The sequence below is a fragment of the Marmota monax genome, unplaced genomic scaffold (genome assembly GCF_021218885.2).
Source record: "Marmota monax isolate L192 unplaced genomic scaffold, Marmota_monax_Labrador192_F-V1.1 WCK01_AAM20220418_F8-fsc00102, whole genome shotgun sequence".
NCBI lineage: Eukaryota > Metazoa > Chordata > Mammalia > Rodentia > Sciuridae > Marmota > Marmota monax.
The window spans coordinates 889,486-905,635 of NW_026692494.1; the positions used below are offsets into that span (position 1 = coordinate 889,486).

Here is a 16,150-nt window from a genome sequence, read left to right on the forward strand (position 1 = left end):
ACATCATTTAATTATGCCAGTTTCTCAGATAGACAATGTGTGTGTTGATGCTCTTTTGCCTCACACAGATATGAGTTACCACTAAGAGATCCAAGGAATTGCTTCCTGGGTTACAAATTTGCACCCTTTGTCTCACAGCAGGTTCGACAGTGGAAGGCAGCTGGGATGGCCCTGGACAAGATCTCCAGGGGAAGCTGTTCTGCAGATGTGACCACGCTTTCCTGTGTCCATCCTTTCCCTGTTCTGCTTCACTAATGTGCCATCTACTGAGGGTGCAACACAGAGAAATTCACTACAACTGGAACCCCTGTTTTAGACTCCACTTCTGTGAAACCTGAACAAGGAAAATGAGTTTAGAGAATAGAAAACATAAGTCAAACATCACCAACCTAGACCACCTGAAAAGTAAGGTTTCAACCAAGTCGAAATGCAAGTGGTCATTGTGTTATCTCGACATCTCAGAAGGATGTAATGACAAAAGTGTCAGGTATTCTAGCTAAGCAGGAACACTTCACTGTGACTTACTCTGGAGACCCCATGTCATAGATGAGAAGTTGTATGTCAAAGGAGTTTTCTGAAGGCCTCCTTCATGTCCCTGTTCCTCAGGCTGTAGATAAAGGGGTTCAGCATCTGAGGGACCACAGTGTACATCACTGAAGCCACAGCAGAATTCCTGGGTGAGTCAGTCAATGAAGAGCTAATGTACACCCCAAATGCTGTCCCATAGAACAAGGAGACAACACACAGGTGAGACCCACAGGTGGAAAAGGCTTTATGCTTTCCTTCTATTGATGGAATTCTCAAGACAGAGGACACAATGTAAATGTAAGAGAAAATGATCCCAGAGAGAGGAACACCAGCAAAGATGCAAAATGAAATATAAATCAAGATGTTCTCAATGAAGGTGTCAGAACAGGCCAGCTTGATGATCTGAGCAAGTTCACAGAAGAAGTGGGGCATCTCCAGGTCTGAGCAGAAGGACAGCTGTAGCACCATCAGACTGTGCAGTAGGGCGTCCACAGTGCTGATGGACAAGGAGACCAGAACCAGCAGGACACACAGGCAGGGGTTCATCAGAACTGTGTACCTGAGTGGATGGCAAATGGCCACATAGCGGTCATAGGCCATCACTGCAAGGAGACAATTCTCCATACCAACAAAAACTATTACAAAGCAGACCTGGGAGAGGCATCCCATGTAGGAGATGCTCTGATCCTGTCTCAGGATGTTCACTAACATCTTGGGGATGATGGTTGTGCTTAAGGAGATGTCATTAATAGACAGGCTGCAGAGGAAGAAGTACATGGGGGTGTGGAGGTGGGAGTCAGAGCTGACAGCCAGGATGATGAGCAGGTTCCCCAGGATGGTGACCAGGTACATGGACAGGAACAGGCTGAAGATGAGGGGCTGCAGGGCTGGGTCCTCTGTCAGTCCTAGGAGAAGGAATTCTGAAACAGCTGTGTGGTTTCTGGATTCCATGATGTTGATCAATCTGTTGCAAACAAGGTGGTGAATATACATAGATCTGTGGCAGCAGCCCAACGTGGGGATGTGTCTGAACACCACTCCTGAGACACTTTGATCTCTGCACGTCAGCATCTAGAACTCTGAGAACATCAGCTTCTGTTGCAAAGCCACTAGTCTGTGGTAGGTGGTTATGGCATTCCTGACAGCTAATATTCCCAACACCAAATAAGACTTTGAGTAAATGTCAGAGTGCTTTGTGAGAGTCATCACCATTGAGAAAGGGAAGATTTCCTGCCTGAAGGAAATGGCCCATGTGCTTGTGCACCCAGTGGAAGAACAGGAGCTGTGTGACATCATGTGAGGGCCTATGGGAAGGGTTAAGGGGTGTAGACTGACTTGCTGGGCATGGATCTTGTTTCTCATCGTCTCCTGCACATGCTTTCTCCTGCTTCCCCAGGATGAAATTCTCAAAACACGTCTTCCCTCATTCCTACAGCATTATCTAGGGGACTTTGTGTTCCCTTTCTGGTTTCAAGAGGAAAGAAGCTGAACATCTTACCTGAATATTGAAGATGGAAAATCTGTTTCAGGATGTGCAGACAGACCAGAGGGATAATGGGATCCTGGTCAGGAAAGGTCGTCTCTGGGAGGAGGCTCGGGTGTTGCTTCCTGAGCAGGGCAGGGCTTGGGAGTGAGGTCAGATGCTGCATCCTGATGCTATTTCCCTGGGGTCTCAATATGCAAAGCTCCTCATTAGACCAGCTATTTCACAGTCATTCTCACCCCAGGAGTGCAGGTCCTTAAAGACCAAGACTCTGGTGGTGGGGAGTTCAGGATGGCTGATTTCCTGACCCCTGAGGGAAACTGTTCATCATTCAGTTCTCCCCATGGTTCCTGCCCATCCCCACTTCCCAGACCTTGAACTTGTAATGCCTACCTCCTCTATAATAAATCCCAGTGTTCCATCCAAGTTAAAAACTAAGGCACAGCTATCTATTTAATTACTCCTAAAGCCTGGTTTCTATTTTAGATATGAGAATATATATATATATATATATATATATATATACACACACACACACATATTTATAAATGTCATACATATATATATGTGTGTGTGTGAGTGTGTGTACACACACACATATTTTTATCCTCATATATACAGGTATAAATTATGACATTTTAAATGTGAACTAAGAATCAGGGAATTAATCTGATCTAACTTTCCTATGTATACATATATGCATGCCACAATGAATCTCATCATCATGTATATTCACAAAACACTAACTAAAAAATAAAAAATAAAATTTAAAAAAATACAAAATAACTAAAAACTAGAAGAAAAAAATAAAAAGAAATACCAGAAAAATGAAAGGGAACAGGCTAGGAGAAAAGGGGAGGGAAATGGGGAAATTATATTTCATGCCTTTATAAGTATGTCAAAATAAATGCCAATGTTATGTATAACTAAATAGAACCCAAAAGGCAGACTGTGCCAATCTGCACATACTCAGTACATGTGGTCAGAGGTGGAGCTCCACATCAATGTTCATTTTGTAACATTTTACTGAAGGATTCAATACCTTCATGTGTTATCATGTTACCCCATGTTCACTCATTCTGTATGAATTTCTAATTTTCACGGTATGTTCTTTGAGATTTTTGGCAAGATGGCATCTTTCTTCACTATATTAAACTCATTAAATATGATAACAAGTTAATCTTACATAAAATGTGCAGAGATATCATTGAGATGATTTTTAGAAGTCAATCTTCCCATGTATCACAGAAAGAAAAGAGTGTCAACTCCAAAGTCTGATATGATGTCAAATAGTCAGAATTTTCTCTTTAGAAAAGCAAAGAATAAACCTTATGTGTACTATACCTCCTGGTCTAGCTACAGTTTCATTCTCTTCTAGTCATTTGTACAATGTGAAAAAGAGTGGGCATTCCATTAAAAGTTTTGGGCAATCAAGTAGTGTAGACACTACTTGTGGATAGAAAGAGAAAAGAGAGGGAGGGAGAAAGAGGGAGAGGGATAGAGAAAAAGAGGGAGAGAGAGAGAGAGAGAGAGAGAGAGAGAGAGAGAGACTAGTAATATTCTCTTCCCAAAATATATATGAAAAGTTTTCAAAATAAGGGAACTTGAACACTCATTCTGGTACATGACCTTTACTTTCCCCATCCTCCTCCTCAGCAACATGAAACCAGAAGGCCAAACAGGTGCAGTAGAGTTCCTCCTCCTGGGACTCTCAGAGGACCAAGAACTGCAGCCCCTTCTCTTTGGACTCTTCCTGTCTGTGTACCTGGTCACGGTGCTTGGGAACCTGACAACAGCTTCATCCTAGCCAACAGCTCTGACCCCCACCTCCACACCCCCAAGTACTTCTTCCTCTCCATCCTGTCCTTCACTGACATCTGTTTCATCTCCACCACGGTCCCCCAAGATGCTGGTGAACATCCAGAGACAGAGCAAGACCACCAGTTACATGAGCATTTAAGCCCCCGCACAATGCCAAAGATGCTGGGAACACCCAAGCACAGGGTCTAAGCAACACATAAGCATGATTTCTCTCCCAGTCAGGCTTTGTCTTGATTTCAACTGCCTTAGAAAATGTTCTCCTTGCAGTCATGTCTACATGGTGATGACTACATAGCCATCAGTCACCCCTTGGGTACACAGTTACCATGAACCCCTGCCTGTCTGAGTCCTGCTGGTTCTGGCCTTTGTTGGCTAGCATTGCAGACAGCCTGATGTGTCAGATGGGGCTGTGACTGCCCTTTGAACAGACCTGGAGATGCCCTTTTCTGCAAACTCACCCAGATCGGATCATCAAGCCCATCTATCCAGTGCCCTCATCCAAACATCCTGATTCGTCCATGAGAGGAGAAATAGGCAATGCACAAGGAAAACAAGCATGACGGTCATGACATGAGACATCTGGATGTCCTGTCAGGAGAGATGGACTTATCACCACAACAGCTGGGTGCTGCTAGCAGAAAGCCCTTCCTCTTACACCCCTCTGGGAATGCCTCCATAGCAGAGATTGACTGCGCCGGGCACCGTGGCACACACCTGAAATCCCAGACCCTTGGGAGGTTGAGGCTGGAGGATCAGGAGATCCTGAGCAACTTAGCAAGACCCTATTTTGCTAAAACAAAAAAGGGCTAGGGATGTGGCTCAGTTGTTAAGTGCCCCTAGGTTCAATCCCTAGCACCAATAAATAAATTAATTAATTAATTTTATAAAATAAAAGAGATTGCAACCAAGATTACTTCCCCTTCCCAAATTGCATCCATGGTAATATTGTGCAGTTTAAGGACCTGACTCAGTTGCCCTAATTTGGGACAAATCTGAAGGTTCATCTCCATTTTCTATCCCCTGGCAGGTCAGAGGACACTTATTGGGAGATGCTGGTTATCCCAGCACAATTTATCCCTCAGCCTAGTCAATTTTCAATCACTTCTCTTCTACAGGGTCTCATCCCAGTTACACATCCTAATAACCTGTCAGTATAAAACTTTGTTTCTGTTTTATTCTTGGTAGCCAAACCTGTTTTCATATGAAAATCACATTCTTTTCAGTGCTGAGAGACGCTATGGATTATATGTGTTAGGAAATATGATGATGTGAAAGTTATTCTAATTTTAAACAGGATGACAATGAGATGCTTCACTGAAAAGATGATGTTTGATAAAAGACCTTCTGTAGTCAAGAGCACATGATGTAGTTATGTAGAGATAGAACCAACCTCGCATTCCTTGATAGAAAAACAAATGAAAAATGGTCGCACTCTCTATCTTTGCCAGACTCCTATTTCTAATATTCTGCCAGAAAATCTGCAGTCAGAGTACATTTGGGTTTCCCTTTTGTGTATTAAACTTGTCTATATATGACATTCAAATTGAGGATAATATAGAGCATATTCCTTACCCATATTTTCTGAAATTGCCCTTTAATTGAAATCAGTTCTCCTGAATGTTGGGAAGAACGTCTGTATAAAATTTTGTGAGGCTGGTGATGTTCCATGGAGAGTTGTATTATTGATAAACGTTAAATTATTTTTTGTTCCCAGGACAAATTGCTTTCTGTATTTTATTGAGAGAAATGTGTGCACTTAATTAAATCCAATACTCCCATCTTGCATTGAACTCACTCATTCTAAGACATAGTTCTAGAAATCCCTTCATCTCTCTTCTGCATCATATTTTTCTGATTTGATGAGATCATGTATAGTAGCATCCAATGTATATGAGTTTCTCTTAAAAATTAAACCAAAGTTTATTGAAGACCTATTACAGTTTTTTTTACTCTTTCTCCTTTTAAAATTAATAGAGTTGAGACATTGAAGAAAACCATCACAATCTCTCTCTTCACAAATTGCAAAAAAATATATCCAGTGAATTATAAGTTCACATGAAAAGAGGTTAAATGTAAAGTAACTTGATAAACATATAATCATAGAGAAATCCCCAAATATGAAAGTTTTTTTTTAAAATAAACACCAATGTAGAACACCAACTCCATTAAGCGATGGTTGAAATCCAACCCGATGAGCTAAATATATGGACACACTACCTTGGGAAGATTTTGTAATTTGAATTAGAACTTCATGTATAGATGAAGAACCATAAGTTTAACTATCCTCTCTGTATGTGGAGAAAACTATTGTGATAAAATTGAAGCAGGTGTTCATTAAATTCTAAATGAAGAGTCATGGTCCTGTCTATAATTTTGGCCATTAGCAGTGATCCTAGAAAATAGATTATAATCCTCTGTGTTCAATATGAAAGCAAAAATTAACATCAATGATAGCTAAGAAGAGCCATCCCTGAGGGTCTGTATTTTATAATATTTAGATAACAGAATGACACCATTTAGACCCACATATATAAGACATATTATGATACCTAAAATAAGAACCAGGCTTGATGGTTTAGTTTGTAAGTCAAAAGGAACATTGGAATGTATAATAAGTGGTGTGTGTTACATGTTCAAGGACTCAGAAATGAAGATGGGCAGGAAAAATGGGGAGAACTGAATGGGAACATCTGGCCTGTCCCAAACTCCTCGCCTCCATTCTTGGTCTTTAAGGACATGCTCTCCTGAGATTAGAATACTAGTGATATAACTGGTCTAATGAGGAGCTTTGGATATTGAGCCCCAGGGACACAGAGACTAGAGCCTGTGACCACTCCCCACAAAGGTCCTTCCCAATCTGGGAAGCAGCACCTGAGCCTCCTCCCAGAGATGAGCCTTCCTGATAAGGATCTCATCCACTCATTAATCAGTCTGTATTTCCTGAGGACACATATCTGCAACATTCAGGTAAGATGGGCTGTGGATGTGGCTCAGTGGTAGAGCACTTAAACCCTTGTGAGCCCTGGGTTCCATCCCCAGCACCACAGAAAACATTCAGTAAGATGTTCAACACCACCCCTCTTCCACCCAAACGGGGAACACACAGCCTTAATCAAGCTTTGGAAAGCAGAGCAGATGTTTTCCTGGGGAAGCAGGGAGGAGAGGACACCCTGATGATGAGAAGCCAGTCTCCCTAGCCCACTCCTGTCAACTGTCGTCTTCTGGACAAATTCCCCGACGTGTGAACTGATACCCACCCAGTTCTCAATGTTGCAGTCTCCTACTTTCCTCAAGGAGACGTCACTTTTGCTACACAGCATAAATCTGCTGCTTCTTAAACATAATGACCTACAAAATATTCTGAAATGTGTTTGTGTTCTTGTGCGTGTTGAGCAGGGATTGTGGTGAGTATATTAGTTGGTAGGAGTATCGTAAACAATTACCTTGGACTGGGTGTCTTAATAGAAATTCCCATACTAATAGTATTAAAAATCTAAAGATTAAGGAGTCTACCAGGTGGTCCTAACCTATTCCCAGGTGATGCTGCACCTGCTGGTCCATTAATTTTTAGCTTTCACCCTATCAATTTCATATGATTTGTCAACAACATGGAAACTAGAAACCACACAGCTGTTTCAGAATTCCTTCTCCTGGGACTGACAGAGGACCCGGCCCTGCAGCCCCTCGTCTTCAGACTGTTCCTGTCCATGTACCTGGTCACCATCCTGGGGAACCTGCTCATCATCCTGGCCATCAGCTCAGACTCCCACCTCCACACCCCCATGTACTTCTTCCTCTGTAATCTGTCCTTGAATGACATCTGCTTAAGCACAAGCATGATTCCAAAGATGCTGGTGAACATCCAGACACAGAATCAGAGCATCTCTTATGCAGAATGCATCTCGCAGCTCTGCTTTGTCTTGGTTTTTAGTCTCTTAGAAAATTTTCTCCTTGCAGTGATGGCCTATGACCGCTATGTGGCCATTTGCCACCCCCTGAGCTACATGGTCATCATGAACCCCTGCCTCTGTGTTGTGCTTGTCCAGGTCTCTCTGATCATCAGCACTGGGGATGGCCTGCTGCACAGTCTGATGGTGCTGCGACTGTCCTTCTGCACAGACCTGGGGATCCCCGACTTCTTCTGTGAACTTGCTCAGCTCATCAAGCTGGCCTGTTCTGACACCCTTATTCACAACATCCTGGTATATTTGGCAGCTTGCATATTTGTTGGTATTCCTTTCTCTGGAATAATTTTTTCTTACATTCACATTGTATCCTCTGTCTTAAAAATGTCATCATCAGGAGGAAAGCACAAAGCCTTTTCCACCTGTGGGTCTCACCTGTCTATTGTTTTCTTGTTTTATGGGACATCTTTTGGGGTGTATATTACCTCTGTATTTAGTGACTCCCCCAGAAAGACTGCAGTGGCTTCAGTGATGTACACTGTGGTCCCTCCAATGCTGAACCCCTTTATCTACAGCCTGAGGAACAGGGACATGAAGGGGGCCTTGAGGAAACTCACTGGCAGGATATTGGCTCATCTATAATGAGTCATTTGCTTTGCACTAGGATTTCTCCACTAAGTCAAAATGACAGGATTACTAAATGTTTAGTCCATTATGATCACAGAGAATGTATTAGAAAAGTCTGCCTATAATATTCAAAAACAAATTCAAATTTCACTGAGCAATAAATAGAATGAATCCTATAGGGTTGCATTATTATGGTACTCTCTGTGCATTATCACTTGTATTTAAGAGTAGCTCTTTGTCCAAGCGGCCACCTTTATTTATACCAATAGGTTACATTAGGTTATTAGTACCACAACCACATTATTGTTTAGAGTATATCAGGAAGGCTGCTTATTCTGCAGTTACATTTCATAGTTACAATATGCAGTGTCAGGAGCTTTGTGCAACTCTCAAGAAGGTCCACTGTTAGTTGGGCAGCTCCAGGAGCTTGGGGAAACCTTGTAGTTATCTAGCAAGCAAGTTCCTCTATCCCAGGAGTTATGTGCCTAAGGTTAAGGTTGATGCTGATAAGACTCTAGCATTGCCATAGCAACCAGGTAACCTATGCCTTTGCATAGAAACTTTCTCAGGCACACCAAACATGCCACAGCCATGAAGTCATCAGGGATCCCGCTCCCAAACACAGAACCCCTACAATAGTTTTCACCTGATGACTTAATTAGGTTGAAGTGAATTTCCTCCTTAGACTTAATACTAATGGGAGGTAAAGGGATTACATAACGCAATTACTGAAACAAGTTACTGGCAGCAAATATCTTTCTCGGGTAGTAATAGCATCTACCATCTCCATTTTAATTTCTATAATTAAAATGGCTTAATTCCATATTACTGTTTTGAAATGATTGCGAGATCTTTTAAACTCATCAAGGGAGATGCCCTCATTCCTAATAAGAAGTAAAATCCAATGACAATAAACTGAAACAACAAAGAGAGTTATCGTTCACATCAAGGACGTGTGAGCAGAGAATCTACAGGGACAGAGAGCAGGGCTTCCTTCAGTCCTCCCCAACGTGAGCTCATCCCAGGGCTGGTTCTCCCTCAGAAACCCAGGAGTAGGAATAAGTTGAGGTGTTGCATTTGGGCATGATGCCTGAGATGGAATGCTGAGGGTCCTCCCCTTGGTCCTTTTTTCTGTGAACCTACCAAATTGCATCTCTGTAGTGGACTGAATGGTTGCCCTCTAAATGCACCCAGATCCTGTCCCAATAACTTGTGCTTATCTTATGTGATAAAGGTGTGAATGTTACTCATATGATAATGGGGGAAAGAGGATTTGCAGAAGAGAAATGTATCCTGGTTCACCTGGGTGGCCTTCAGTGTAATGATGTCTCTTTACAAGATAAAAGTGGAGAAGACACCGAGAAAAGTGGGACGCATTGTATCCATGGAGACGGAATCTGTATTGAGCCAGCCAGTACTGACCTCCAGTATTCAATTATTTTTTTAAGTGCACCATTGTGATTTCCACTCTAGGGCATTTTTATCACCCTTGCAGATATTCCTATACTTTTCATTTCATAAATTTGTTTCATTTTGACCTTGCCTTTTCTGAGAATGTACCACAGAAAAATTGCTGAAACTAGAAACTCTGCCTTAGGGTCTGCTTCTGTGGAACACAGGCAGAGAGAATACGTTTAGAGAATAGAAATCATGTGCCAATGTCCACCGCTGGTAATGAATAGATTAATCACGTGTCACATTCTTCTCGTCATTGAGCTTCTCCATCAATCCTGCTGTTGTCCATTTAGCAGTTATCCATCTATTTTCAGTGCTCTATGTTTGAGTTGTGTATTGAGACCTTGAAGGTCAGGGGCATTTTTTTGATGTGGACATAATTTGGGTATCTGTTTTTCTTATGTTGTGATCAAAGCTGTGTCAATATTCTCCTCTGTGTCTTCTGGAGGAAATAAATGTATTTTGACATACATCGTGAAATTACGAGCTATTGCATAGTAACTTTGGGGTTGGATGAAGAATATTTCTAAATGGTATAGTGAATTTAAGTTCTAATTAGATGTTCCTTGTGTTTTACATCACGTGCAGAATATTTTATTTACTTCGACAATCTAATGGATGTAAAACATTAATTAATTTACATTTCTTACTATGACATTGAGAGTCTTCTCACATATTATGAGCCATTTATTTTCTTCCCTTGTTAAATAAATGTTTATGATATTTCCATTGAACTGCCTGTCGTTTTCTTTTCCAAATAGACAAATTATTTATGCATGTGGAATAGCGATTCTTTGTAGTTTGTAATAGTAAAATTTTATTTTGGGGGAGTGTGCCTCCTTTGCCATGGGCTTTATACTATATCATGGATGTCCCAAAGTGCTTGGTTTTAGCAGGTTTTAATTTGTCAGTATTTTCTCTCTTGGTCTGTACACAGCAAGTCTTGACATTGAAATGACTAATCACCTCAACAAATAAATTATTCTCTTTCCTTTTGCAATTGAGGCTGAAACCACCTGAAATTTATTTGTCTTTGATAAGAGTAAAGATATCCAAATTCATTTTTATTTTAGCATGATTTATGAAATAGTCATTCCATTCACTGTAATGCCAATTTGGCAATAAAGAAGCCATTCATTCATGAGTTAGTGTTTTCCTGGACTCTCTTTTTTTGAATAATAAGATGACTATGCATTCTTGCAACAATATCTCTTGTCTTACTGATCTCAACACATCAATCAATTATATCTAGTTCATTGTGGTAAAAAACAAGCCCTCAAGTTTCTTACATACAATCATAAAATGGCTTTGTATCACAAATTAAGTTCTTTTCTGAGAGTTTGGAATTTTCTGTAAAAATGCAGATAAACAAGACACAGTTTTACTCTGTGACTGTGTGTGTGTGTGTGTGTACGCGAACCAGCACATACATGCACCAATACTATGAAATTTGGAAAACTTGGTAGTAAAATTCTAAAAAGGAAGCAAAATATTGATTAAATGCTTAGTCCATTATGATTAGAAAAGTCTGCCTATAATATTCAAAAACAAATTAAAATTTCACTGAGCAATAAATAGAATGAGCCTGATGGGGTTGCATTATTATGGTACTCTCTGTGCATTACCACTTGTATTTATATGCTGATACCTTCATGCATGTCTTATTTTGAGTTGAATTGCAATGTCATATTTCCTGATTTCACCTGTGAGTATAGTTGTGACTCTAAAGATACCTTGAAAGAAAAGCAGAAGCTAGTACAGAAGGAAGGGTGCCCATATGTCAGTGGTGCTTTGATGAACATGAGCAGAGACATTTCTCACAAGAAGAAATGCAAGTGTCCAACAAATACATGAAGAAATGTTCATCTCCTGAGGTCAATCAGGAAGATGCCAATCCAAACTATACCAAGACTTCATCTCACTCCAGTTCTGGTGGCAAGTATCAAAATACAAATAATAATAAGTGCTGAAGATGTGGGAGAAAGGTTCTCTTACATGTTGTTGGTGGGACTGCAAATCACTACAACCACTCTGAAAAATGGTATGGAAATTCCTCAAAAGACAAGGAATGGAACCACCACATGACCCAGCTATCCCACTCCTTGGTATTCATCCTAAGGAACTAAAATCAGCATACTACAGTGATATATGCATACCAATGTTTATAGCAACGCGATTCACAGTAGCCAGTTTATGAAGCCAGCCTAGGTGTCCCTCAAAAGATGGTTAGATAAAGAAATGGAGTCTTACTCAGCCATAAAGAAGAATGGAATTATGTCATTCACTGGTAAATGGATGGAGCTGGAGAGCATCATGCTGAGTGAAACAGGCTGGTCTCAGAAACGCAAAAATGTTTCTTTCATATGCTGACACCCGAGCAAACCAAGGGGAAAAGAGAAGGAAACCCATGAAAAGAAGAGATGTCAGTGGGGCTGAGGAAGGGGGTGGAGGAGGAGGAAGGAGGGATGGGGAAAGGGAAGAAGTGGGAAATGAAATGGACCAAATTATACTATGTACATGTATGATTATACCATAGTGAACTGCACTTTGATGTGTATCTATAAAGCACAAATTTAAGAAGCCATAAGTAAGTAGAAGGAAGACCAGTGGAGCAGTGGAAGGGGAAGAGAAGGAGGAAGGAGGGAAGGGAAAGAGAAAGTACTGAGGCCTGAAGTGGAGCAAATTATAGTCCATGCTTTTATAATTATGTCAAAATGAACTCCAACATTATGTATAACTATGATGCATCAGTTAATCCATCAATACAATAAGGCTTTGACCTGATTTCTTAACTGGCAGGGTCATAGTTGCCTCATCCTCACCAATGGGGTCTCTACTCCTGAATTCAGTTAACTGAGTTTGGATATTTGAAGATATGAAGAACACCATATCATAAATCCATCCACCAAGTCAATAGCAAGCTTGGTTATGTTCTTCCTTGGAGATTTTTCTGCAACCATAAGGTGGTCTACGTCCACAGCCATGGGTTTAGGCAATGCCTGACTCTTGGGTTAGCCCATACTTCTGGAACAAAGAAAGCTCTACCTCTGCCCTTAGCAACTAGTCCCCTGGAACACTGAGGTTTCAATATCTAGAAAGAAGAAATATTTCTTGTTTATGGGGAAACATCCACGGCCCCTTTTACTTCTATTCTTGACAAATTGTGTCAAGTTCTTTATTGGTACCTGTAAAACATTATCCTCTTTTAATATTTGCTGTTCTCTTTGTGCGGTACATAGAAAAAAATGACCTTTTTAAATTCCATCGATGTCTTTGTTCATTTTAACTATGACTCATTGGTGTAAATATTGATGGGGTTAAGACGGTAAAGAAAGATATCACAATGCACAGGATACATTGGCGCACTCCTGTAATCCCAAAGACTCAGGAGGCTGAGGCAGGAGGACCACAAGTTCCAGACCAGCTTCAGCAATTTAGTAAGGCCCTAAGCAACGTAGTGAGACCCCATCTGCAAATTAAAAAAATAAAAAGGGCAGGGGATGTGGCTCAGTGATTGAATGCCCCTAGGTTCAACACCTAGTACAAAAAATAAAATAAAAAAAAATCACAATGCTATCTTGTAAAAACAAAATCAGCTACTTGAAAATTAGAAATTTATATGGAATGAGTTAACATGGTGTAAAATGTGTTAATAACACATGAAAATATCAAAACCCTTAACTAAAAATGTCTTTGGAGTGAACACTAAGGAAGCTTGATTTTTTTTTTTTGTATGTGTGTGTTGCTGGGGATTGAACCCTGGGCCTTATGCATGCGAGGCAAGCACTCTACCAACTGAACTATATCCCCAGCCCTTGGAGTGAACACTAATATGAATAACTCATTCACCCTTTAAAAGATGTCCAAAATCTAAACAAATGTGCTGAGTTTATGGACACATTTGCATAGTTTTTTCTTTTGGTAATTTAGTAATTAACTAACATATTACTTCATTAAGAAATGAAGAATTATAATTTCAACTCACAGTCTCTTTCTGTCAAAAAGACTGTTGAAACCATTGTGAAAACGTTAAATTCTGAACAAGCTGTCATGGTCTGTCTGTATTTTGGACCATTAGCTGTGATCATAGAAAACAGATTATAATTCTCTGTGCAAAAATTAAGGTTCAGTCAACACCAATTGTAATTAAGAAAAGACGTGCCTAAGTTCCTGTATTTTTAAATATTTAGATAACATTTAAAATGACACTATTTATACCTGAATCTATAAGACATTCTCACACCTAAAATGGGCAACTGATTTTGAGATAAAATGTGATAGATAGATGTGACTTAGTTTGTAACTTACAAGGAACACGGGACTGTGTCATAGAAGAGGTGTGTGTTAGGTGTGCAGAAACATGGGAACACTTGGCCTTGAGGTCAGGAAATCAGCCGTCCTGAACTCCTCACCTCCAAAGTCTTGGTCTTTGGGGACATGAACTCCTGGGATTAGAATGACAGTAAAATAGCTGTTGAATGAGGACCTTGGATTTTGAGCCCCCAGGGATATGGAGACAATAGGAGCTGGACTGTGATGTCACTGGACGGCCCTGCCCCAGTCAGGAAGCAGCTCCGGAGCCTCCTCCCAGAGGTGAACCTTCAGACCAAGATCCCAGTGTCTCACTGAGTGTGTCTGCGCGTCTGGAGGACACATCTTCCATCTTCAGTATACAGGTAGGATGCTCGACCTCATTGCTCTTGGGGCCAATCAGGGAGCACAGGGCCCCCTAATTAATGGTCAGGAAGTGAGTGCAGTGTTTTATGAAAATCTCATCCTGCAGAAGCAACAAGAAAGAACATAAGTGAGATGAAGAGAAAGCAGTGGCCCACTCGGCTCCTGTGGAATGTCATCTTCCCAGGCATGTTCTCATGGGTCAGCACCAAGACGCGCCCAGCTTTCATTCTTCCTGCCTCAATCTCTCTGCAGTAACAGATTCCATTCACTGGAGTCCTTATATCTTATTATATCTTGGCTCTTTTCTTTGTTTAATATTTATTTTTTAGTTGTAGGTGGACACAATATCTTTATTTTATTCTCATGTGGTGCTGAGGATTGAACCCACGCATGCTGGGCAGCGCTCTCCCACTGAGCCACACCCCAGCCCTTGACTCTTTCTTTTCCTTCAGATTCATCACCAACATGGAAGCTAGAAACCATACAGCTGTTTTAGAATTCCTTCTCCTGGGACTGACAGAGGATCCAGACCTGCAGCCCATCCTCTTTGTACTATCCCTGTGCATGTACCTGGTCACCATCCTGGGGAACCTGCTCATCATCCTGGCCATCAGCAATGACTCCCACCTCCACACCCCCATGTACTTCTTTCTTGCCAATCTTTCCCTCACTGACATCTGTTTAAGCTCAAGCACCATCCCCAAGATGCTGGTGAACATCCTAACACAGAATAAGAGTATCACCTACACGGCCTGCCTCACCCAGGTCTGCTTTGTCTTAGTCTTCGGTGGCTTGGAAAATTGACTGCTTGCAGTGATGGCCTATGACCGCTACGTGGCCATCTGCCATCCACTCAGGTACACAGTCCTCATGAACCCCTGGCTGTGTGGACTGCTGATGCTGTTTTCCTTGTTGATTAGTCTTGTGGACGGCCTACTGCACACTCTGATGGTGCTGCGTCTGTCCTTCTGCACAGACCTGGAGATCCCTCACTTCTTCTGTGAACTTGCTCAGATCATCAAGCTGGCCTGTTCAGATATCTTCGTTGATAACATCCTGATATATGTTGTAGCTTGCCTATTTGGTGGTATTCCTTTCTCTGGGATCATTTTCTCTTATATTCACATTGTGTCCTCTGTCTTGAGGATGCCATCATCAGAAGGAAAACACAAAGCCTTTTCCACCTGTGGGTCTCACCTGTCTGTTGTCTCCCTGTTCTATGGAACAGCTTTTGGGGTGTACATAAGCTCCGCAGTTTCTGACTCCCCCAGGAAGACAGCAATGGCTTCAGTGATGTACACAGTGGTCCCTCAGTTGATGAATTCATTTATCTATGGTTTGAGGAACAAGGACATGAAGGAGGCCTTGGGGAAACTCATCAGTGGGAGAGCTGTTCTATGATGTGTTGTTTGCCCTTTTTTTTAAAACTGGCTTTCTAGAATAGTTAACAGTGAAAACATGTGTGATGAGCTATAATTCCTGACTCTTCTGTCACTATACTCTTCTAAATTACTGAACTCACATAATGGCCAAGTGGATTTTCAGTGGCTCGTGATTTGTGCCCAGCCAGACTGCGACAGATTTTAAATCGTCCTGAAACCTGGCGTTGCTTTTTGTCTAGTTCTGTGGTATTTGCCACATGATTTCTCTCCCC

At 41.3% G+C, this 16,150-nt stretch overlaps 2 protein-coding genes and 1 pseudogene across 2 annotated transcripts; 2 read left to right on the plus strand and 1 right to left on the minus strand.

Annotated features, from left to right (window-relative positions):
* Positions 1-561: 561 nt before the first annotated feature.
* Positions 562-1,482, minus strand: LOC124092221 (olfactory receptor 7G2-like). Its single transcript, XM_046443693.1, has one exon. It carries the CDS (start codon positions 1,477-1,479, stop codon positions 562-564), a length of 918 nt encoding a protein of 305 aa, XP_046299649.1. The 5' UTR covers positions 1,480-1,482.
* Positions 1,483-7,437: 5,955 nt separating this feature from the next.
* LOC124092232 (olfactory receptor 7G2-like) lies at positions 7,438-8,379 on the plus strand. Its single transcript, XM_046443701.1, has one exon. It carries the CDS (start codon positions 7,441-7,443, stop codon positions 8,377-8,379), a length of 939 nt encoding a protein of 312 aa, XP_046299657.1. The 5' UTR covers positions 7,438-7,440.
* A 6,582-nt stretch (positions 8,380-14,961) lies between these two features.
* On the plus strand, positions 14,962-15,897 carry LOC124092216 (olfactory receptor 7G2-like; annotated as a pseudogene).
* Positions 15,898-16,150: the final 253 nt, after the last annotated feature.

Coding starts and splice junctions, on each gene's coding strand:
- LOC124092232 (XM_046443701.1), top strand. CDS start 7,441: ATGGAAACTAGAAACCACACAGCTGTTTCAGAATTCCTTCTCCTGGGA.
- LOC124092221 (XM_046443693.1), bottom strand. CDS start 1,479: ATGGAATCCAGAAACCACACAGCTGTTTCAGAATTCCTTCTCCTAGGA.